This window comes from Argiope bruennichi, chromosome 10, assembly GCF_947563725.1.
Source record: "Argiope bruennichi chromosome 10, qqArgBrue1.1, whole genome shotgun sequence".
Taxonomy (NCBI): Eukaryota; Metazoa; Arthropoda; class Arachnida; order Araneae; family Araneidae; genus Argiope; species Argiope bruennichi.
This window is the reverse complement of record NC_079160.1, coordinates 114,806,216-114,833,328: the sequence shown is the minus strand read 5'-3', so window position 1 is coordinate 114,833,328 and position 27,113 is coordinate 114,806,216. Positions and strand designations below refer to the sequence as shown.

Here is a 27,113-nt window from a genome sequence, read left to right as displayed (position 1 = left end):
AAAAAAATCAATAAAATAAATATATGCAATTCATTTTTGGAAAGCAATAAAATTGCATTACTTTCTGATCAATTTAATATTTAACTATAATATCTAACTATTAAAGGCTTTCTATCATAAATTTAAAAAATATATGTATATAATAACAAATCAAAGTTTCAAACATTAAAATAAGTGAATATATATATATATTTTTAATCCGATGATTTATGAAAGAAGCCAAGATTTTTTAAAGGTTAAGTTACAAATCTTATTAAAAATGAAATTTCACAGAATGTTAGTGCAACATACAAAAAAGATTATAAAAAACAGTTTTGATTAAATAATTTATTGCAACTTTAAATCATTTGGCATGATAGCTAAACTGTACAAAAGGATAATTTTTAAAACTAATAAATATATATACACAGATCTGCAATGAATTACAAATATTTACAAATGAATAAAATGAAACTTATCTTTCTTATCAAAAGAATATACATATTAACTAATTAAAAAATATATACACTAAGTTAAGATTAATGGTTAAAATTAATATTTTTAATAGCATTACAGGGGCAAAATTGTAAAAAGATTTATAAAAATATCAACAAATGAAAACAATTAAAATTTAAATGGTGATTATTCAATGTTATTTGAAGTTCTATATGTTACAAAAATATATCTGACATATAAAAATACTGTATAAACATCTTTTTTGTGTTTTTCTCTTAACAATTGAGTTTTACTCATTTAACATATATACATTCTTAGAATGGGTACTTATGTAATTATTTATAGAATTTTGGTCCACAAGTCTTTGAAAATACTGCATGTCCAATTGACACTTTGTCAAAAGAAAATTGAAGTTATAACTTGATATCACAGCACTCTATCTGCAGCCATGGCTTCTTCAATTTGGTCAGGTGGACAAATATAAGCTCTTTTTAAATGTGCCTGGATAATATCTGTTTTTGGACGATGCAATTCAACAGCAAAAACAAAAGTTTTATCACAGACTTCAGATGCTGTCCTATTCACTTCCTTCACTTCATCCCACCTAAAAGAAAAAAAATTAAAAAGTTAGTTTTTTAATTATTATTAATTAATTTTAAAATTATTATTAAAATTAGTTTTCAATAATTATTTCCTTTAAAATTAATAAATGAAAAAAAAACCTTTTCAAAGCATTTATTAAAAATGCTACATATATTTTAAGTCTTAAGTTTAGTAAGAAAATTTAAAATTATACATGTTATGTGCAAAGTTAAGCCCATCATGTTAATTTTTATTTCATGATTTCATTTTTTTTTTTTTTTTTTTTTTTTTGAACTGAGAAATTAGATATAATTTTTTTTAATCTTCTATGAATCTCATCAACAAATGAGTCTTCTCACATTCACTTTGCACATATTCTGTATTTTGATTAAACTGTAATTGAATTTACTTAGATTGATGTCACATTTTGAATCCATAAACAAGTTACTTTGAAATTAGCCTTATAGTTTTAAACTGTGGTTAGGTGACCAGATCTCTATACCACAACAGCAGAGAACATTTGAACCTGATATGTTTGCCCCACAATATTAGCCACATGGAGGTTGATATAAACACAGTTATGGCCAGTCATAGATAAGATAGAGAAACGTGTTTGTTGGAAGGCTATAAAAGTCATTTCAAAAGACATATTCATTAAGCTTTAGTTACTGTAATGGGTAAATCAAGCAATTTAATGGACATTGAAAAGGGTATCATCAATGGGTACAGAGCAGGCAGTGGTGGCATTCCTGAAACTGCAACTTTTATGAATTGTATACTTAGTATATAATGGATGTATACAATAACTAAAAGAATCTAGGTTTGCAAAGTGTAGGGTATTACAGATCATCAATGATAGAGGCGAACATCACTTGCAATGCATGGTTAAGTGTGTTCAACATGCTACCTTAACGGGCCAAATGAATCAGCAATGCACCAGAAAACTATCCAAGGCAACTGTTTTATTCACTTTATTGCACATTGGCCTTCACATCAGATGTCTGATTTCAGTACTTATACTGACAAAGTGCAATGCCAGAAACATCATACGTTTGCATTACAATACAAACGTTGAACACTGGAACAACAGAAAAAGGTTGTTTTCTCAGATGAGTCTTGTTTTCAACTGCATTGGATTGATAAACATGAAGTATTTGCCAAGAGATATCAGAAAATAAACTTCCAAATACTATTATTGAGTCCCAACAAGGTGGAGGAGGCAGTGTGATGGTCTGGGACATGCTTTCTTGGCATATTTTAAGTCCATTAACTCCTGTGGAAGATACCATCAGCGGCTGTGCATATTTATCATTGCTAATCATACACATCGTTACATGACAACTGTGTATCCTATAAATGATGCAGTGTTTCACCTGGATAATGTTATATGCCGTATATCGAAAATTGTCTATGTATGGTTCAGGATGTATGAGGAAGAGCTTCAATTACTGCCCTGGCCTTGAAATTTTCCAGATCTTAAGCCTTGTGAAAATCTGTGGGAACATTTCTATTGACACATCAAACATAAACACTTTTCATCTTGGAATTTTTACAAGTTACATGATACCCTGCTATTCTTATGGTCACAGATGTCTGTCTTCACCTTCTAGGCATATATTGAGTTCATACCCTGCTACTTAACTCATGTTCTGGGTGAAAGAGAAAGCTGTTCTTGCTATTAGATAGGTAGTCATTATAATGTGAACTCGAAATTTAATATGCATCATCTATAATCGCTATGTGGTTAATATGCAACAGGTCCATACATTAGCATATCTTGAGTGGAAGCAAGGTGTGAACTCATTATCCCCAATTCTTATACCAAAATTTTGCCACCAGACACCTACAAACCATATATTGTATAAATTTGTTACGAGGATCAATTTTTTTATTCATGGCAGACCAATTCAATATTGTTTATAACACATAGCTATTTACTTACGTGTATCTTGGAGGCTCATATAGAAAAGGACCTGCATTTCTAAGTGGCAAAGCCTCAAAACTCCCATTAAGTGCTTCAATGAAGGTTGGATGTGGTTTAGAACTAGGTTCTGGAATATAGATACATTGCAGAATGGCTTGATAATGCAGACTAGCAATAGTTATAATATAGTAACCATCTGATAATATAGGGAAACCTAAAAGATAAGAAGAAGACAAGCTAATTTTTTCATTCTTACTATGAGAGATACATAATTGTAAAAATTGAATAATATAATAAATTTAAAATTATATGCATGGATTATAGAACTTTATTATTTTTTTCTACTTTTAGAGTGGAATTGATATGAAATATATGTATTTGATTTATATACAGAGTGATTCAGAAGTCTGAAATAAGTTAAAAAAATCATCAGCTTGCAAACAAATGGAAATAGAAAGTTCCTGATTGCAAAGAAAGAATGAAAATGAAAAAGGATTTCTTCCCCCAACATACCAAATCATAATTTATTGGTGGCAAATTTGTAATTTACAACCTAGATGAATTCTACTGTTTGGAGGAATGACAAATTATTTAGGGTAAAATATGGATAATGACTTTCAAATGTTAGGTATTATCTCCCATTCAGGCACGCAACTATTTAGATGAGGAACCACATTTTTACAATCGTACATATTATTTTTAATAGCATCACAGTAATAGAAAAACAGAACATTGCTTAGTGCTGAGAAAAGAAAAAAAAAATTGTTTCAACACTGACAGCTGAACTTCAAAATGAAAAGACTTGAACAATTGCACACTATTATTTTTAACAGTGTTTTACCATATGTAAAATATCATTGCATGATTCAGAATTATTTAATGGTCTAAACTATAAAATAACCTTCCAACAAATTTTCGTTTCATAATAAAAAATGGTTTCACTTCCTTTTCTTTATTCAAATATCATTATTCTATCTTTTTTTAAAAATGAATTATTGATTTTTTCCTCCAGATAATCTAGACTTTTGAATCAACCAGTATTTGAAAAAAAAAAAAAAAATACTATTTCATTAAAATCGCATCTATTTAACTTCAAATTTAAATGACTTAAAATTAAGTAGATGTTTAAATTTGCTGAACTAATACAAAAATACAATCAAATAATTTTTTTAATCTTACGCTCTATTTCATCGTCAGAAGGAGGATGCCAATCAGCTACATCTACAGAAGGAAATTTTCGATATGCCTTGAATCTTTCTTCATGTTCTGAAGCATACTGAGATGGGAACATTAACTTTTCATCTAATTTTGTATTCAGAGGAATAATGTTACCCAGTTTATATCTTGCTTTGATATTTACAAATAAAGTTCTTCTTGATATAATATTCGAACCATATGACCAACCATAAAATGGCTGAGGTGAATCAACTGTTTGAATATCAAAATATTCAACTTGAATTATAAAACCACCAAGAGTTACACACCGCCGTTCTCTGTAAATCAAGCTGTCAAGAGCCAGCCTCCAATAAGCTCCAGGGATCATCTGCAGAAGAAAAATAGTTATTTTTTTTATTTTAGAATGGTTCATTTAAATAAAAACAGATTTATATCTCAGAAATCCGGCTAAATTTCTGCTGTCTTGTGCCATGTATAGAGACGTTTTATAGCTTTAGGAATAATCTCAAAAATTAAAAAATTTAAGCTATTGTTTAAAAATGATAAAATACTCTGCCTCAAAAAGTATTTAAATTAAATCATAAATGTTAATGTGATATAATTTGCTTTCAGGTATTAGATAGAGAATTCGATGTAAAATTACTAATAAAGTGAAAAACTTTGCTAATGAACTACATGATAAACAATTTTACGTATCACATGTGTATAACTTCATTATACAGTAATACTTTATTATATAAATTTAATTATAATAAAATTACATATATAAATTTATAATGTAAATTCAGTGATTCAACTTTCTGAAACAGAATATTAATATTTTCGATCATAAAATTTTTTTATAAATTTTGTTTAGTGCATTTGAAGGAAATGATGCATTCTGAGGAATTAATATTTTATTTTCTTATGGTCTGCATTTAATTTTAGTTAAATTTGTTCCAAATTTCCAACAAATTAATTTTTAAAGATTGGAATATCTTTTTTGTTTAATTTTCCCCAAAACTGAAACCTTGAAACAATTTTCAAAAATTTAATAGTTAATTAAAAATTCTGACACATAGATGATGAAGTCTAAAATGAAATTCTAAAATGACAAAAATTTTGTAATCATATTGAATATTTAATAATTTTTGACTAAAATAAAGTCCAGTTGTATCATGTATTCACATGTAAAACAAAACTGTAATTTGTATGTAAAACAAATGAAAACTATTTGCAAATAATTTTATAATTACTTTATTTCTAGATTTAATATTGTAATTTCCCTTTTTATCTCCTTATAAAGCTATATTATATACTTTCTGTTACATTATATATTATAGCAATAGTTTCAAACTGAATATTGTTTTTTGTTTTACCTTTCCAGCAAAACTATGCCCAAAGCTTTCTTTATATGCCTCTAAAGATTTATATCCTCGGAAAAATGTCGGTATTCCACCAGCTCGAAGAATATTTGCTCGAATAAACTCAATTTCTTGTTGCTGATCGCGTATAAAACTTGCAACTGCTGTAACTGCTGGATATCTCACATACAAATTGCTTGGGCCATGTGAAGTAAATAACTGGAAAATATTTTTTTAAATTCAAAATCATAATTAAAATTTTTTTTTACAAATTACTAAACAATTTTTTTGAATAATGCATTATTTTTTGTGAATCTAATAATATTTTTGTTGCTATTATTGAAAATAAAGTATTTTAAAATAAAATATAGAGCTATAAGCTTCATTTCTTTATGATTTGCCAAATTGTGTTTTTTTTTTTTTTTAATTCAAGGTTTTATAAGATATTTCCAAAAATCTACTACTTATAAATTAGAAAATATTTCAACATTTTGAGATCTAAATGACAAGTAAATATATTTATTGTTTATTTTAATGCCATTTTAAAAGAGAATATGAATTTCACATTTGCAGTGTAATACATTTTATGGTTTTTAAATAATCCTTTTCTAGTTTCCCATTATTTTATTTTCAAAGTATCTCACAGCTGAGATTACTACTGCATTTATTTTTTTTATCTCAAACCTCAAATTTTTTTGCAACATTTTTGCCAGTTCTAGGATCAAAGTTTTAAAATCATTCTTCCCTATACAATATATTGTAAAAAGTATATAAATTCAGTTTGATTATTGATATTACAACTGTTTAATTGGAACTAAATTTGATTTTGATAACCAGAAATGATATCTAAGTATATTGATTTGAATAAGGTGTATATACTTACCCTTAGTGTGTGTAATCAGTTGCCAGTGTAACTCATATCTCTTAGTATGGATTCCTTAAGCTAGGGTAGAGCCAAATTAATTATGTAACCTGTTACTAAGCAATTGATTCACTGATTGTATGCCAGGAATCAGTTGTAATAAAGAATCATCATTATTCCAATGACACAGAGTACTACAGCAAATGCATATGTTTTTTTAAAAAAATGTTCATTTTCAAATAAAGGCTTTTTTTTTTTTTCTGTAATCACCTCTTCTCAGCGAAATCAATTTTTTTTTACTGTTGTATCTACTTCAATAACCTACAACAAAGTAGTAGGTTCAGCTTTTGCCAGTAATTTAACAATTTTATTTTATGCTAATGCTAATGAAAGCATACGTATTTCTAATAGTTTACAAATTAGCAACTGGACCTCATTCAGCCACTCTGTATAACATAATAACACTTTTCAAGTGCTTTTTATTTTATTTGCAAAATTCACATAATAATAGTCATTTAAAGGAACTAGACTGTTTATTTCTTCAATCATATTTTAAAAGATCAAAGGTTTTTTTTTAACTACAATCCATTTTATCTTTGCTTATTTCTTTTTAATAATTAGTCATTTCTTTCTCAATAGTGTAAAAAAATTACTGATATAAAAGTCAAAAGAATAAATAAATAAAATTTACCTCTGTGTAATGAGTAGATTTAAGGTATAATCGCATTTGATAATCAGATAACATATTATCTTGCAGATGGCATACTTTCATATGAGTTCCAACTAAAACTTGTCCTGGATGTAAATCTTCTACAGGAAATCGCTGTAAATTTATGAAATAAATCAATTATGCATATGTGTTATTTTCAATGAAGTAAATAATTAGAATTTTCCCAAAGTGTTGAAAGATATATTTTGTTTAAAAAATCATTCTTTTAAATAACCGAAAAAAAAGAAAAAGAAATTAAAATTTTTTAATTCAGTCAGTCAAAGATATTATGAATTTATAAAAACATACAAAAATAGGTATTAAAATTTTTTGCAAATTTATATTTGCAAATAAAAAAATATTAAAAAGCTGTATTTTTAAAATTTATATCTAAGCACATAAAAATTTGATAATATATATATATATAAAAAATATTTCCAGAATTTCATAACTTGTACATTAAATTGAGGCATCTAACTTTCAAATGGTCTGTTGTTTTTATTCAATGAAATTACCAGAAAGCAAAATGAAAAAACAAAAGCTTTACGAATGCACATTTCTTTTACGATAACATAAATAGTCTTAATAATAGTTGAAGGAATAATGAATAAGAATAGCTATTTCAGAATGATTTAGTGATAACAAAGTTCAACAAATTAATAACCTCTTAAATAAATCAATAGGATATTTTAAATACCATTATGTTGCAATAGAATTGAATAAAATAAAAAAAAATGATATGAGATTTTGAATTTACAATAAAGAAATAAGTACATCATAGTACAAATAGTATACACATAAATACATTAAAAAAAATTCAAGATGGTACAAGCAAATGTACAATTCAGACAACAAAAATATCCCAAACCTACAATGCTACCTACAAACAAAAACAATCTCCAATGAAATCATTGAGGAGATAATGCAAACACAGTAAATTTTTGAAAAGACTTTTCAAATGATCATCTTATCTGTTCATATAGAAAGAACAAGTAGGTTCAATGCATATGATTGGCCATTATATCCCATTAAAGTAAGTAATTTTTATTTATTAATTTTTAAAATACTTTTTACTTGCAATTTTTGTGTGGAAAAAAGTATCATTTCAGATCTTGGAGAAATTGGAATTTTTTGTGAAATTTAATTCAATTTTATATCTTTTTCTATAATATGTTCTGCTAATTTGCCAATATCTTTTGTTTCTTTCTATTTTTAGCCATACTTTTTATAATACATTTAAATAGATCTGAACCTATCAATAAACATTTAATTAGGGTGCAATCAATACTATCTGAACATCTTGTGCCAAGAAAAATAAGAGATTATCTAAATCCCAATTCATTTATAGGCATGATCTGTGATATTTATTTAAAAACGAGACATGTTGCATTCAATTATCTTTGTCTCAACAATATCATGTTTAAGTCCAAGGTCACATCAGTAAGTAAGATGTTCCGATATATTTCAGAGTAATGAGAAATAAGATTTTACTGCATGTAAGTTTTCTTTGAAAAAATATACTAAATAACTTCAACTTGAAAAAAAAGTATAGCTAGATTTATATATGGCATAAATTTTTTCCTCACAGTTTTTTTAAATTACACATTAAATATTTTTTAAAATTCAAAAATCAGCTTTTAAATTAATGATAAAATACTCACTAAAACGTTATTATAAATAATGACAACAAACGGCAAATGACTAGAACCATCAATCAGTTCAAGATAGCATCTTGCATGGAACTTGCCAACTACAAGAGATAATGTTCAAATAAAAATATATATATATATTATCGCTAATTAAGAATATAAATCAAATATGAAGAAGAATCCAATATAAAATAGATATAAAAAAATTTTTATTAAATATTTTGAAAGTTTCAACAATAACAAATTTTCAGTAATATGAAGATGAATCTTGGAAACATAATTCTTTTTCTGGTAATTCAATAAATGATTTTAATGAGTTAAGCTTTATTATTACATGCTTAGTCTCACTAACATATGAAATAATTCATCTTATAGATTTCTAAGAAATTGAGAATGATAAAAAAAAAAAGATAATAATAAGGGGAGGGAAACATTTTCAAAAATTGATTTGATGGAATAAAATGAACTATTTAGATTCCTGAAGTACTATTTGAAATCTTTGTGAGATCAAATTAAAAATTATACATCTCATTAATAATTGGAATTCAAAGTGTTAATGTTAATTTTAGTTTTGGAAAGCTGAAATCCAAATCATTATAAACATGATTAATAATTGAATTATAAAACATGGACAATAATTGTGAAAGATAAAGATACTTTTGTTATATATGAAAGAGGAATTATTGAGAAGAATATTTGGCAGAATTAAATATAATTACTGGAGAAGAAAAACCAATTCAGAAATTTCCAAACTTTATAAAGAACCCAATATTATTAAATTTACAGCAATTAAAAGGATTAAATAGACAAGACACTTTATAAGATTGGTTGACAATTAAGCAACTAAGCCTATCTTTTTGGTTAAACTATTTAGTACAGGAAAAGAGGGAGACCAAAACTTAGGTGGACTGAAAGCCTAGAAAAAGACTTGAAAACTATTAAGGTGACAAACTGGAAAACTTTAGCCAAGTACAGGGCAGCAGGGGATGGATTTCTAAATAAAGTCAGAACCCATATGGGGCTCTGCACCAATGAATTAAAATGATGTACAAACACATAATCATAGAGAACTTCACACACTCATTGGAATATGAAAATGCAAGTAATACTTAAAACAGAATTAATTCAATAACCAGTTTATATGATTTCCTATCTATTCTGTTATGTTCTTTTGGCAACTTCTGTTTTGGGGCCAAGTTTGTTTTATTTTTCCAAATATATGTCATTAATAAATACAAGCATAAATAATAGCTAATTTTTATTATGTAAACTTGTTTTTATCCAAAACAGAGCCAGGAAAAATTTATGAATGTGCATATGAATAGCACAAAGTTCTTTCTTTTCTTCTATTCAGAATTTCTTTCTTTTTTTTTTTTTTAATTTTGTATTTGGCAATTATTTTTTTTTTTTTTTTTTTTTTTTAATTAGATCAACATTTGTTTCACTCCGATTTTAAAGGTTAGTTTTAATTTCAGAATTTTTAAACATTACATAGTTATGGGATTGCAAACTTCACATTTTATTCATATATATTTTTAATACTGATTTCTAGTAAGGGTTAATGAGTTGAGGTGAGCTGATTTATACTATTCTCATTTTGGTTGGAAGTTATTGTTAATATTTACTTTAGGCATATCTTAATTTTTTAACATGTATTTTAATGTTTTCCGAATCATTCTAGGGATCCATTAATTTTTCTTTTATATAATAACTGTACAATATTCTTAGCAACAAGCATTTTTTGTATATATTTATTCATTTTACTGTTTGTTTAATCACACTCATTTTTCCTCTTGGTACTTATGTTTGATAAAAGTCTTTATTTTATAAAGTTCAGCTTTTTTATATTATTATTATTATTTGTTTTGTTCCAAATCTGTGTTATGTCTGATTTCTAACTGATAGTGAATCATTATTTGCTTCAAGCCGACTTTAATTTTATTTCATCAAAACGTTTTTTTTCCCCCCACTAGCATTTAATTCTAAATACTAACTATAACTGTTTATTGTTACACCATTCAATTAAAAAAATTATTCAATTAACTTAAAAAAAGAATATAAAGAAAATATTCAGAAGAGTTTGATATCTTAGTTTTGCACCAAAAAATAAAAATGGCTTTCATATACAATAAGTATTTCAATTTCAATTAAGAATAATTCTATAGCAATAAAAACTATCCAATTAGAAGAAACAGAAGAAAATTAAAAGAAACGGATTTAAATTTTTATAACGATTTAAAATAAAAAAATAATATAAATTCTAAATACACCTACATTTATACATAAAGCGGTGAAACAGACTGACATGTGTAATCAAACCAATAACATCTACTGTTGATTCATCTGCAGCAAGGCTAGAAACAAACATTTATAAAATAGCTGTCGATTAAACATGCATGAATGAAAATAATTAAATTATTAAACAATCAATAATAATTATTTACAAACTTGGAAACTATTAGAAATAAATATAGGATAATCAAGACCTGTAAAAATTTCCAAAATTCATGGGGGGAAAAAAGAAAATAATAAAAATAATAATATTGAAGTGCAGTTTGCATTTGCTACCAAAAAAAAAAAAATTGAACCAATTTTGTAAAATCTAACAACAGCTGATTTCTGGTTGTAAGGCAATTTTAAATCAAAAGTGCATCAATTACGCCTTTCTTTGCTGATAAAATTGAGAAAACTATTTAACAGAAATTGCATACAACCCTCAGGACATGTTGTTTGCCACAATCTTACACACTATGACTTATTTAAGCATAAGTAAACATGATACTAATCATTTTCAACATATGGTCAGTTATAATAAGCATTTTTGCTAATTATCTTGATCTGCAAATTTACTTAAACTTCTAAGATGACACATTCTGTCTGGAATATTTATTGCTACTTCAATCCTGATAATAACACAAGATATTCTTAAGATATTGAAGCATTATCCTAGTAATCTTTGTATTTTATATTATTTAATACTTTCTCTTAAATGCTGCTTTAAATGCTGAAAATTCAATAATTTGATGCAAGTATCAGACATGCCATTTTAAGTGGAGGGGACTAATAATGATGGATTAGCTAACAAAGTTAGATCTGTCATAGGCAACATTCAATTAGTAATTATTTATACAAATTCAAGGTTCAATTAAATAAATGATCAAATGATTAGTCATATTGTTTGTGCTGAGTATGCAATGCTTATGAGTAGTCAATATTTGTAGTATGAACTGTATTCCAACATTATTATTCGTTCTTTTTTTAAGAACTTTCTAAGTCTTTCTGGATTTTCTGATTGCCATATAACATTAATTAACTAATGCATATGAAAATTAAATAAAATTATGTATGTCAAATCATTTGAAATCAATTATAAGAAAAAGAGTAAAATACAGTTTTTGAAATTTATTGGTATTAAGTTTGTTTGCCCAATGGAAATTCTTTTGCTTTTCTTCTGCATGATCCTTTAACAAAACTGCATCATTCATTTGTGCATGCCTTAGTTAAATTAGAGAATATTTTTTTTGAACATAGTAGGAAAAAAGGATTTATACTATGAGATTATTATAATTTAAGGTTGCAATAAATTTAAATGACAGAATCTTGAGTTTTGAAACTAAGATCAAAAACGCATTTAGATGCCGAAATTTAAAAGAAATTAGCCTCAAATACAATCTTATTGTTATCTAAGCTTTTAATCTGAATTTTGTAAAGTAGAATCAATAATGTCAGTACACTAGATCATAGTGCTATTTTGTTACTACAGAAAGAAATATTTCCATACAGATCATGTTTCAGAAGCATAAATTCAAAAAGTAAGCATGAAAAAATTAATTTAATAAATGATAATTTAAGATTTTTTTTTTTTGTCTCTTAAACTTTATAAATTGCTTTTTGCATTGCAATTTAAATAAATTATTTTATTCTAATTTTATAAATAAACATTATTGCTTAATTCAAATTCAAGGGTATGAACTAAGAATCAAAATATGTGATTTAATGTTAAATTAAAAGCCTACAAACATTAGAACACTTTTTTTATAGCTCTTATACAATTCAATGATATCTATAAAAAAAATTAAAAGATACATAAAGTTCACGCTGATTACTATTCAGTTTTCTGACCCCTTTTTATATGATATGCTTATTGATATGGCAGATTTATTCAGACAAAAGTTAATTATCTTGACATTTTAATAACTTAGAATCTAAACATACTTGTGATGAACATTAACAAAAATATTTCTTATGAAGTTTGTCAAAAAGTTGATAATCATTCATTTCTTAGGCAAAAAAAAAAAAATAAAAAAAAATAAACATACAGTTCATATTAAAGAATTTTAAAAGGTACAGAACTTACTCTAAGGCAGACCGATTTGCAAATGAAAACTCTATGATTGGCAAAAGGGCTATTTGCATTAAAAGAGAATTATTATCAGGTGGAACAATACGAACGCTGGTAAAATCGCCAATCACAATTTCTAAATCAACAAAAGGAAGATTTCCTGCAGCTCCTCTCAATCTCGGAAACAGAGGACTCTGTAATTTTGAAATAGAATAACCCTCAATGAGCAGTATTGTCCCAGGTAAAGCACTGAAAAATAACCCATTTAGAATGATTAACTAATAGTTATATACATTAAAAACGCATTAATAATTTACAGAAATGACAAAAAAAAAGCATTTTTAACTACAGCAAATTCATAATATTCCAGAGAAAATAAATAGTCCCAATTCTTTTTAATGAGATGATACACTTTAATAAACCATACCAGAAAGAAGAAAAAAATGAAATCTACTATTGCAAATTTCAATAAACTTATATAATTGATAGTTTAGTTATCATTTGAGAACATTATTTTTATGTGGTATTAATCCAACAGGAAAACATCATGCTCTCACATGACTTGCAATCACCAACATTTAGAAAAGCGATGGTTTTTGACAATCTCAAAATCAATCAAGTTCCAAAATCTTTTCTCAAGGCCAGAATTCTCCCCCCCCCCTGAAACACCAGTTTAAAATGATTTTAAACAATCACGTGATTATCAGATTATGTTTGCGTCAATATTTAGAAAACAATATCCCCCCCCCGCCATCTTAAAATCTTTCCAGCTCCAAAACTTTATATCAAAGCCAGTTTATTTTATTTTATTTATTTATTTTTTTCGAAAATCGGTTTAAACTTGTTTAGAATGATCACACGACTATTATATGCAGCAATAGTCAACTATTGGAAAAGCGATGTTTCTTTTTCATCTCAAAATCGTTCAAGCTCCAAAACTTTTTTTTCCAGCAAGAAAAATTGAAAATTAAAAAAATTATATAACTCGATACCTCTCCTCGCTTTCTCCCTATTTTCTTCTCTACGCTTCTTCAGGCGATATCTTCTTACGACCCTGTGCTTTATTGGCCACGGTACACGAGTTTACAGTCAGTCGAGTCGGGTACACGGCGAATATTCGCGTCAAGTTGCAACATTTTGCTGGCGATAAGTCACCAAATGCGACCTTCTTTTAGCGCTTTCTAATAACCCTAAAAGTGAAATTTTATGCCTCAAAAGCGATAAATCACCAATTTTCTACCCATACATTTTGAAGCTTAAAAGCCCCAAACCAAAACAGCATCATGTTTTCATATGATAAAAAAATTGCATAAATAATATATTTCAACTACAATAAATCAATAAAAAAGAAATTACATTATTCTGAATACAGAGTTGTAATGTGCAGTTAAAAAAAAATAGTGATTTTTTTTTTTTTTTAACTTACTGATAATACAAGGATGTGGCTCCTTTTCCAAACAAAACACATAAACTTGCACTAGATGAATCTCCAATTACTAGCTTTGCCTATACATAAATATCATATCAAATTAAATTAAAAAGTGGGAAATTCTTAAAGGACACACAAAATCAATTAACTCCTAAAACTGTATGAAAATCATAACCATAAACTTTCATTTATTTATAAAAAAAGATTTTTTATATATGCATAAAACAATACAGTACAGTTAAATAATAATTCCTTCTTCCTCTTAATAGAAAAAAATAGACAAAAGGGAGAGAGAGAGAAGTACAGGCTTGAAAAACGAGAGAAATAAATAGAGGAAAGCACAGTTTTTTTTTTTTTTAAGTTTAATACTATTAAATTTAAAAGAAAGGACAAAGAAAACCCTATATAGTTAGTTATAAATCAAATAAGGTCTTTATTTATTAACATAGTTCTAGTCTTCAAAATCAATGAGCAATTATAACAAAATGAAATTTCAAACAGAAAAAACTTAATTTTGAAATGATGTTTAAATTTGTATCCATTCATATACATTTTTATAAATAAAATAAAAAAAAATTCAAAGATACTAACCATAAATGGGTGTGATTTGTCATTTTTATTAAAGCCATAATAATATAACATCCCTCTAGCTAAGACTCTCACAAAAATTGCTGGATAAGGTTTAGGCATTCTTATCCAATCATCTGCCACATTTTGAAGAATAAAAATATTTTGTGGTGAATTGTCTGCATCAGTAAATTCTAATGGACCTGAAAAACAAAGACTATTATTCTAGAGTTTTCATTTGATTCCAACTTCTAGTTAAATAAAACAGCAAAATTTTAAATAAAAAGCATCAATATATTTCTTTATTAATATACATAGTATCCAGTAAAGAAATACATTCAATATAATCTGACAGCTTATGCTAAAAATAAAAAAGTTATGAATTTCAGAAAACAATTCTAAAAATGTTTTAGTAGAGTTTTAAGTTTCAGCATGGGCCTCAAGTATGGTTGTTCAAACGTACAAATATTTAATAATTTCTTAACAAAGGCACGATTTGGGGCATTATTGAATTATTTGCTACAGAGATCTATATTATATATAATATAGATCAATTCAATGAAATGGTAAACTTTTAAAACATATATTACAATCATAACTATTTCAATAAAGTCTCAAATAAATAGACTTTTCACAGCATTTTGTAATGATATAACAGAGCAGATAATATTTTCATATGTTGATTGTAACTACTACAAAATCCAAGTTATACCAGTCACAAGCATTATACAAGATTCGTCTAAGAAGAAAGAGTCAATAAAAAACACCAGGAGTGTTCTTTTCACACTTGGTTTGTAGAATTCCACACTAGGGTACATTTTTTGCAGTTTTATCATATTGCAAAGACAATTAAATATGCATTTCTGAAAAGTTCCTCTTCCTTTGAACTATTAAGACCAAGATCATGTGCTGAAATTCACTGTTCTAGCTAAGTGCACAGCAGAGTGATAAAGGTTACTGTGGTACATTGGACACTAGCAGGACCCTTCAACCACACATCAGGGAGTTCAGTCTTATGATAACTACGGAAAAACATGGTGGAGAAAATAAAAAATTGTGTAATTACATCAAAAAATTGAAAAATGGTCAAAAAAGAAGAGGAGAAATGTAATGTAAAGGACATGGACGAAATGCATTGGCTGAGAGCCTTTTTGAGTTTCCACATATACAACTACAAAAAAGACAGACTAAAAGACACCCAATCTTTTGATACATTATATCCAAAATTTAAACCCTATATTCATAACAAAACAATATGGAAAATTTCATATATCTATCTCATAGCTTTATATCTATATTGCTTTGTGCATGTGAACATTAGCTAGAGTTATGATCCCATGCACAGGAAGTATAAACAATCTCCTCATCAATGGATTTCCAAAAACTTTTATAAAAATTTATAATTTTTTATAAAATTTATTATATGAAGTATTGAATCCCATTCTAACATGCTCATTCCAGTTTTGAGTTATCATATTTACAAATGTGAATTTTTAGTTCTATTTTTTTAGGGTGGGAAGTCTAAAATATGATAATTTACTCAAATCTCAAGATTGAGTCTTTTGACGATTACAACATTTCTTTTATTCAATAAAAATGTTGAAATTGGAACAATTCGCTATTTATGACAATTTATAATAAAATGTGTTTTGTTGTAAACTCAAAACAATAATTCCCATAAAAATTATGAATTAATATGATGGCACAAAGGTCGCATATAAGCAAGCTGTGTCAAACATTTTTTAGCATAATTGTTACATTTTTAAATACCTTTAGTTCAAGCACTTGATACAAAATTAATTTTTTATAAATCTCATACCGTCATTTATCCATTCTTCACCACATGGATAAACTGGAACCCATGGATATGTATAGCATTTTCTGCCAGTTACCAATGGAACAAGTTGTGTTTCACGATAATTTGTAGATTCAATAAATCTGAGCTCAGCTAACAGGATTTAAAAAAACAAAAAATGGAATAATTAATATTAAAAAGTTTAAAATATTTAGCTTAATTAAATGAAATCTGAAATATAAAACAAAACATCAACAAATGAAATTTCTGGATTATTTATGTTGATATAAATTATTCTTCAATTAGGAACTTTCAAAATACAATTTTCTATTTCTATTCATGGTTTCAGTGAGAATAGATTTTCCATCCACTTTAAGATCTTTTTTAAATGTGACATTTTATTATCTTAAAATAAACCAAAGTAAGAATATTTATTTTTAAGAAAATCTTTGATGGATATTAAAAAATTACAAAGAAATTTTAGTAGGCATTTTCCAGTTAATATTATTAATAGATTTATTAGCACAGAGCAATTGGAATTGAAATAAAATCAGAAGAACTTATTAGTTCTTCTACAATTGCCTTCATTTAGTAGAATAATCTTATAACAATAAAAATCAATTTTAAATCTCTTTCAAGCATGCTAAAAAAAGACCTATTTGAATAATAAAAGAAGCCCTTCTAAGAAAAGTCAAAGTGTTTTTTTTAATAAGTTTGAAATAAAGTTCTTATGATCTTTCTATCTCAAACAATTGAAATGGTTGATTTAAAAATCTTGAAATATGCATTGTAATTAAAGAAAACAATTTCAATTGTTCTTTTTTTCCCCAGCATTTTAGCAAAGAATATGCTTTATAAACAGATAAATTAAAATTCATGTGTGTAAAAATATGTTTAATAAGACATGAAGTCATTCTAAATATTTTAGGAATGAGATTGCTTTTAATATTGTTGCCATATTAATGTAGTTGAAATAACAAAAAAAAAAAAAAAAATTTAAATAGTACTAGTAGATTATTATATAGTATCCCAAAAAAAGTGAAATAAAAGTTTATCTTCTTAAATATTACAATTAAACATATACTTCCAGTTATAAAATTTCATTAAATAAAGAAATATGCATTTGTATAAAAACACTTTATCCTCTGTAGAGATTGACAGCAAAAAGTTTAAAATAAATTTTTACATGGTCTCCTAGGAATATATACATACATAAATGTAATATCTCTTAATCTAATTTAAAGCCTAATTAATTTCCTAATTTTTGTCTTAATTTACCCCATGTTAATTTTATTCTAAAATGTTCTATTATTTCCTCATTCAATTTCCACATTTTTATTTAATTATATTTAACATGTGCTTAACAAAATTGCTGACTCCAAGGTTTCCATATCAGAAACGAAGGCGTAAAAACACTTACACATACCTTTCAAAGATATCTAAGATTCCCTTGCCTATATTGATAAAAGGCAAAGAAATTCCTATCAGAATCTCAAAGTAAAATCATTGAAGGGAAAAATTTCAGTGATTTTTTTATCTGGTGTCACGATGTAATGATAAGACTGGCACATCTCTTATCATTTTTTCTCTGTACATAATATGACTCCAATGGTGAAATAAATTGAAGTTAAAATTTCAAAAGTTATTTCTTTTTGACAATGCATCTACAAAATTATATATATATATAAAATATTTAAGATATCTCAGAAAAATAGTGGAATATCAAAAAAGAAACGTTTTTTTTGCTCCCCTTGCAATCGTGTGTGTAATATTAAAATTTCAAAATGATTGCATACTTCAGAAATGAAAACTTTTTTTAAATAATAATGATTCATATCATATGCAATCATAGTGTTAGTCGTATGCAATCATAGTACAAGTGCAATGGTGTTGAAGGTTTTCATTTTGAATAAATTTTTTAAGTACTCAATTTTAATGTGTAATGGAACAATTTTTGAAATTTAATGAATGTTAATAAACACATCATGATTTTGCCCTTTTGAAAACTATTTTGTGATATTATCCCTCAAAAGGGTAACAAAAGATACCAGTTTGAGGTATGTATATAAATGAGACTTTGCATGCTTTAAGAATGAGAAAAACACACCATTCTCCGACTTTCTCTCACTTTGAGGGTCATGCATGTAAGAATTTAATTTTTGTAACTTTTTAATTTCAACTTGCATAGAAAATAAAAATAGTTTCATACATTTGGGTGCCTTATCTAATGAAACTTTGCTACTTTTCCAGGAAATAAATGCTCATTCTACTTTTTTAGGGAAACCAGTATTTACAATCTATAATCATATTAGTCACACCCCCCCCCCCAATAAAAACATGATGATTGCATTTCATACACTTTTTCCATATGACATATATTAGACAACCCAAATTCAGATCATATTATTATATATACATCATTCAATCACGTGTTTTTTAAATTACAATTATATTAAAATGAAAATTTTATTAAAAGTTTACATGCATATTTTGAATTAGCTGTTAAGCAAAACAAATTATTCTAAAAACATACTATATTTAAATGAAAAGCTATCGCAAGAATAGTCAAAAGATTAACAAAACATTAGAGTAAATGTTTCTTATAAATACATTATATTATATTAAATTGAAAGAATATAAAAAAATATGATTAAAAGTTCTACAAATGCATATTAATTTCTTCCCATTTTTGAAATAATTCTCCATTAATTACTTATTATTTATTTACAGATAAAAATAAATAAAGATTATTCACAGATCATTAATTTTTTTTATTTATTTATTTAAATCATAGATTTTGATTGGGGGATTTGTTGGTGACTATACTTCAGAATGGAAATCATGAAAGTACATGAATCTTTACCGTTTAAAAAAAAATTGCTATATCTTTTCATATATATATATATATATATATATATATATATATATATAAAATTTAAAAATTTATCTAATTCAAAAATTTACTTGATTTTTAAATTAAACTCATTATGTTAAATAAATATAAATTATTTCAGTTTAGATTTTCAGTTTGGATGTATAAAAACACTGCACACACATTTGCCTTGCTTTAAAATTAACTATATAAATCATTTTAAATATATTATTGACAAAAATAAAATTATTTAAAACTTCTGAAAGGTAGGTAATATGGTCAAACTATTTGGAAAGTCAAAAATAAACTTTTGTACATCTATGAATAAAATTACAGTAATCATTAATTGGATTATATAAATAAAAATTGTGAAGGTAGATATTTTTCTAACTTTAGCAAGCTAAAAATATTAGAAAATCATTTTATTAATTAATTCTCAATAAAAAAAAATGTCAGTAAATAGATTAAACTAAAATTATTTCACTTATAATTAGTTTAAAGCTAATATTTTTCCCTATGTAAATGTATATGAAATATTATATATATATATATATATATATATATATATATATATATATATATATATATATATATATATATATATATATATATATATATATATATATATAATTTTAGATAAAACAATACAAATAACAAAACTGTTGGAGTATTTGGCAGGTAAAAGTATGTTTCTTACCAAGATCTGGGAATACAATTGCAGAATATTCTAAAATTTTATTGCTTTCAAAAACATATATTGAGAATCATCATATTCTCCTTCTAGATAGCATAAATGTAAAACATATTTGAATCAATCAAAATGCCGAAGAGAGAAGACAATTTTGAATTTTTAAACTTGATTTATTCCATCATAGGAAGCATAATTTATGTACAAGAAAGAAGCAACAAGATATATCAGTCTACATCACAATACAAGAGCAAAAAAAAAGAGACCAAACTTTATTCCTCAGGGATTTTATAGTATGAGATTCTGATAGTGATCTTAAAAAGGGAATTTAGATATCTTCAAAATAATGTAGTAACCATTAAGGATTTTTATTTTCACTCAGAGTGTGAGAACCTACTGATTAAAGCAGTTTTACAGAGCTCGTGTAGCATTAATTAAATAAAAAAAGTAGAAATGGATTAGAAAATAAGAGGATACTTTAAAATTAAGCTAATGTGGGTTAAATCAAGATAAAAATTAGGAAATTAATTAAGATTCAGATTAGGTTAAGATATATCATTATATATAAATATATAACTAAACATTACAAGTAATAAAACTGTTAGAATATTTGGCAGATAAAAGTATATTTCTTACCAAGATCAGGGAATACAATTGCAGAATATTCTAAAATTTTTATTGCTTCCAAAAACACATATTGAACAATATGAGAATCATTATATTCTCCTTCTAGATAGCATAATTTTGCTTTTTGGATTTGTACATAGCTTCCGACCTTTATCTATTAAATAAATATAAATAATTAAATATATGAAAAGCATTCAAAATAAGAAAAGTAAAAAATATAGATGACATACATAAATAATTAATTATAAAAATTTCAATACATAAAGAGTATTTTCTTTATTTTATTATCTGAATACTTCTACTTTAAGAATAGCAACATGCAAATTCCTATAAATTAAAATTAAAATCCCTGATTTCTCAAAAGTAAATATACATGCCCAGTATAGTGGCAGCATTTAATATAAAGAAATTTTACAATGTCTCATTATGTTTTTTAAAAAAAGTTCATTACTCAATTGAATAGTAATTATGCACAGAGTGGAAAAAAAAAGGGAAATACTGGATTCAAAATCTCAGATTATGTGAATTTTAAATACTATAATTATTTTTGGAAGGTATGTTTTCTTTCAAGGTTTTTTTTTTTTTTTTAATCCATTAAATAAATGAAAATAGCTTGATTTTAGAAAGAGATAAAAAAATAAAAAAATTCTCTGGTCTGTTGAAATCTCAAATCACCTGAAATTACATATTTAACAAAAAATTTGCAAAAATTAGACATAGTCAAAAATTGTGGTTCTCCAGATAGGAAGCCTACACTTTTTATAGAATATAAAAATTACAGAGCAGAACTTGAAAAGCTCCCAAGAGTGTTCTTATGAAAGAAAATATTGGGATTCTTATATTTTGACAATGCTTTCTCTTTTCAGAAATAATAAACAAAAATTATTAAAAAAATTATTTTAACCTCAAACAAATAATCAAAATTTGCTGAATATTTATATAAATAGCTTCTACATATTATGTGCATTTTTATGTCATCAGACGATGCCAGTCCTTCATGAACCTACATTATTTCAAAAAGTTTTTTTAATGGAAAACTACAAGTATATTCTTAGTTAGGAAAGACCACAACAGAATTTTCCAATCACAACTACTGTATCAATTTCACTTTTTTTATTTCATAAGAAAAAAATTGCCCTTTGTCCCTTATTACTCATTACCCCTTACTACATCAACAGTAGTCGCTTGCTTTCTACTATCCTTCATTTTTGTGCACAGTCACAAAAAAACTACTTCACTGTTTATTCTATACATGGGAAACAGTGCTGGAGTTTTACAGCCACAATTACCAATTTAAAAAATTCTTATTGCATATGAAAACTTATGATCTCCTAGAAATATCATTGATGATTTCCCACATCCACTATCCTAAGTTTCAAGAGATAAGAAAAAAATAAGGCTCTAGACTTAACAATTGAACCATTTACACTAATTTCATTTGCCAATTTTCAAACATTGCTAACCTGTCAGAGTGCTAAATGTTTATAGTTCAAATTTAGCTTAAAATAGTATTTTTGTTAGATGTGATAAAATATAGTGTATCAAAATTAGAAATATAACAAGATTATTACTATTAATATGGTTAGCAAATAAAATGTATAAGAAACTTGCAATGGGTTTGGTCTTTTGAAAAAAAAAAATTAAGTTTTAAGCAGATTTTCAAACATAAGTCTTAAATTAAGATAATTTAAGTACTAATATTTGCTCATTAACTAATGAATCAAGGCCTATAAAGAAACATTGACATAATGGATATAATGAAGAAAGAGCAATCTAATAATCTCGGAGAAGAAAGGAAAAAAAAATATCTCACATAAACAGGATTTCAGATAAAATAATAGGTAACCACCAGAAATAAAAAGATGACAGTCAACCAATCTACTTCCAAATTAATCATTAAGCATCTGATGAGCTTGGAGCAATAAATGGTATATTAAATTCAAAATATAAAAATAATGAAGGAACATATAATGAGGAAAAATCACAACAGAAGAAACATAAGCTTTCTTACTATGGACAGTCAAGTGAAAAACACTGTACAGGATTCATTCTTCTCTGAAAAAATGTTCATCCATATAAAGCCATTTTAAGTGACATGCCTTTAAAATCATCTCCCTACAATCTGATTCAACTAGTGGTTACCAGAAAAAAAACTTTGATAATACAATGATTTCAGCAGGACATGGTTCAGACCACCTTTCCTACTAAGAATACTGTAAATCAATTAGTATCCTGTTCAGATAAGTATCTAATATTAAAATAATTCTTACCTACAATAAATCATTAAATTTTTCAGGTCTATTTGAATATTATTTACAGAAAGATTCTAATAATATAAAAATTTATGATATTTACAGTTGATAAATTCTAATAAAAGTTCATTGAAATTCATAGTGAAATGAACCAAAATAAAAGAAAAAATTAGGGAATAGATTTAGAAAATTATATATTATAGTTAATCTAACAAAATAAAATAAATAATTTTCTTTGAAAATTTTGAAATTTAAAAGGTATAAGCTTAATTTAGTAATAAACTTCAAAAATAAACAATTTAATTTAATAAAAAGTTAACTGTTAACAATATTAAAGCAGCATAAGATCAGAGAAAAATGCAAAAGTTTAGAAATTGGAAATATAATGAAATAGGAAATATAAAGTTTGCATCATAGATTGATGATGCAAACTTTAAATGTTAATTAAATGTTATAATAAATTAATGTTAATTAAATGTTATAAAAAATTAAATGTTATAATAAAACATGACTAAATTTTAAGATCTCACATAAAAGCAAATCAATGCAATTTTTCATAAATATCAGATAAAATAATGTATGAAAAGCATAATTACCTTATACACAAAAATTAGTTTTACATGTAGAAATATTATAAACACACTACCCATAAAATGAACAAGCATTCATACAAATGCACAAAGCATACACACTGAACACACCACATGAATAAGCTTACACAACAAACTACCGAAAAATTGTTCTTTTTATTAAACAATAAGAAAGTAAAAATTCATTGTCACTAATTTCGACTTTTCAGCATAATACTTAATAGAGCGGAGAAAAAAAGATCAGGATCGCGACATTAAAATACCTATAAGTAGAAAAACTGCTTACTGTAATATCTATTCATAATACAATACCTTAAATAAAACAAATTAAACCTTCATTTGTCCAAATAACTTCACAATTCAGCTTTATTGCTTAGTTTATTTTAAAACTTACAAAAATATGTTCATAAATTAAAGTATTTCTGGTTTGAACACATAAATGGTTGAAATGAAACTGGCAAAGAAATTGTTGTACATTTGACACATATTCTTGGGGATACAGGAGCTTGTCCTTCAAGAAAGTATTGAGTTTGTGCAGGTTTCTGGATTTTTCTTGCTAGTATTGGTATTATTGTGTTTGTTGGATATTCTATAATTATTAATTCCTATTTCACTAAATTTGTATTATGCTTCATATATGTTATATTGCATTAATTATGTTTAGAATATTTCATTTAATTATTCTTTTGTATTGCATGGTATATCTAGAAATGCCTTAGATATAACAAGAACTTGTATCAAGTCTTTGGAAGTGTATTTAAATGTGTGTGTACCTAAAATCTTTAAAGATAATATGCTGCTAACATTTACACATATTATATTACTTATGCATATGTCTTTTAGTGCAAAAAAAGAAAGAAAAAGAAATGCTTTGCTATAAGTAGTTGTTTATCATTAATATAGATGTCAAACAACTCCTATTACAGCAGACTAGATATGCTATATGAGAGAAGGAATACCATAAAAGTGACAACTTGAAAGTGAGAAAAGAAACTAAATTCTTCTTCTTCAACAAAAAGATTATAATTTAGTGGCACAGTAGGAAAAAACCTCTTTGATTTCTAATTATATAAGTACAAAGATTTTTTTAAAATTTGTATTGCCAAAACTCAAATAGCTAACAGCTAAACAAAATTTTGTTTTTACATCATAAGACATTTTAAAGAATGTCAAATGGAAAAATTGAAATTAAAACAGAAAAAAATGTTTGTAAAAATTATAATCTAAAAAAGAACAGCAGAAAGAAGCCAAAGCCTTAAATTGAGAAGGGGTGAAACAGTAATTAGACTTAATCTCTCATTTTATTTCTTCAAATTTTGGTGAATATGAAGGATTTAGTATAAATACTATGAAAAGAAAGGCACAATTATACATTAAATTCACAAATGGGAACTGTGTTTATAAATACAGTAATAATTTTAATGAATGAACTTTTTAAAACATATAACCAAGATGATAATTATCAAGATGATTCTTTTAAAGTGATTCATCTTATCAAAAGAAAATGAGTAAAAATTCATTGTCATTTGAAATGGTGAGAAAAAACATGTATAATCAAAATATAGAACATATAACTATGATCAAGAAGATTCTAAGAAAGGAGAGTTAGGAAAATCATAACAGAAGATATCTTATTTATGTTATTGCCACATCTACCATTTCTCACATTAGTAAAACTTGTATATTAGATTTTTAACAAAGAAATGTAGCATAGCAATGGGAGGTTTAATTTGATTAGCTAAGATTTTAATTATAAATAGGTTTTGTAAATTTTCCCCGCATAAGAAATTTAATATAATGGTTTTGAATTTTTTTTTTCACTTTAACATAATGTTTAATTATTTAAGGGCATGAACTGAGTGAATTTATTCTATATTTGTATATATAGCTACATATGATGGTAAATTATAATAATAATAATAATAACTTGGTCCAAAAGCAGTCAATAGAAATAAAAATAAAAAATCTTTATTTATTTTTTCATAAAACCTACTTACAACATTTTTTTGCACTAAATGACCTAATGGCAAAGCTAAGAAACATTTCAACTTTTCTGTGCCATCTGTAAGTACTATATCATATAAATAAATAACTTCTTTGGCACCTTCTTCAAATGGAGGAGTCAAAGCTTTGAGAAAATTACTGTCAGCTGAATAACAATATATAGCAATAATCTATACAAAAAGAAAAAATATAATTCAAACAAATTATCATAGGGCAATAAACTTTTGTATAATTTAAAACAATTATCTAAAATATTTCCACAGCTGAAAAAATAGATATATATTTATATACATGTATTAAAATAAAATAAAACTTTAAAAAATTCTATAATTATAAATATTTCAGAGGCTGCAAAATATTATTATAAAAATATAATCAGCCAAATGAATATTAATACATTAAAAAATAACAATGATAGTAATTAACATTCCTTAAAGAAATCTCACATTATGCATTAAAAATTTATCGATATAAAAGTTGTAATAGCTATAGATAATAAATAAATTGTTCCTTATTTCACTTCTTTTAAGTATAATTAATCTGCTATTAATCAGTGAATAATTAAGAATATTTTTTACAAATTCATTAAAATTAAATATTCAAGATAGAATACACTGACAAATCAAAAACAAAAGAATAAAACTTCGATTTAAAAAAACTTTGTTCATTAAAATTTAAAAATTAATTTACTAAAATAAATCGAACTTCGCTTTAATCGTTGAACGTGAATCGTGCCACATTCAAATAAAGCAGAAATTGACACAAGCAGTGCGATGCGAAAGATAGTGATAATAAAAAGTGGAATATCTGCTTTAAAAATTCTCTTTCAAATTAATAGAAATTGGCACTTTAAAGAAATATTAAAAAATTTGACAGTAGAATCACAATTGATCAATGGATACTTTTTTAAATATTGCAATGTTAAAGAAATTGTTCAAAATTTTTTAATGAGTTAAAACAGTTTGAAAGTTTTAGATAATGTTAAATTATATTCATTACTTGAAATTCTCCCGGTATTCTTGAACTGTCGCTGATTAATTTATATTTCCTCAAAATACCGCGAAAGCTTTTTAAACTTCCAGCCATGTTTATATTTACTTTCGTATTGTTGCCAAATTCAATGTAGTTAATATTTAGGCGCGAACATTTTGTTCTAGTTTAGTTGTCTTACTCAATATCAATGCAAAGAACATTTAATCATATATAAACAGACTAATCTTAAATTTAATATTTTCGTGAATTTATATTCTGTAAACCATCTTTTGAT

At 25.6% G+C, this 27,113-nt stretch overlaps 1 protein-coding gene across 1 annotated transcript; it reads right to left on the bottom strand.

Annotated features, from left to right (window-relative positions):
* Positions 1–563: 563 nt before the first annotated feature.
* Positions 564–26,932, bottom strand: LOC129988487 (RPA-related protein RADX-like). Its single transcript, XM_056096724.1, has 14 exons — positions 26,846–26,932; positions 25,840–26,016; positions 21,010–21,154; positions 16,838–16,966; positions 15,043–15,221; positions 14,449–14,528; positions 13,038–13,271; positions 10,955–11,034; positions 8,693–8,781; positions 7,014–7,145; positions 5,476–5,679; positions 4,121–4,484; positions 2,960–3,155; positions 564–1,039 (listed from the first exon to the last, which is right to left on the bottom strand). The coding sequence occupies exons 1-14, from the start codon at positions 26,930–26,932 to the stop codon at positions 862–864; spliced, it is 2,274 nt and encodes a 757-aa protein (XP_055952699.1). The 3' UTR covers positions 564–861.
* Between the last annotated feature and the right edge of the window lie 181 nt (positions 26,933–27,113).

Bases quoted from the DNA above. Each gene is read 5' to 3' on its own strand.
- LOC129988487 (XM_056096724.1), bottom strand. From the start codon at position 26,932: ATGGCTGGAAGTTTAAAAAGCTTTCGCGGTATTTTGAGGAAATATAAA. The intron at 16,967-21,009 runs GTAAGAAATATA...AAATCCTGTTAG, and splicing joins AATTGTATTCCCTGATCTTG to CTGAGCTCAGATTTATTGAA. The intron at 15,222-16,837 runs GTATGAGATTTA...TTTGTTTTTCAG, and splicing joins TGAAGAATGGATAAATGACG to GTCCATTAGAATTTACTGAT.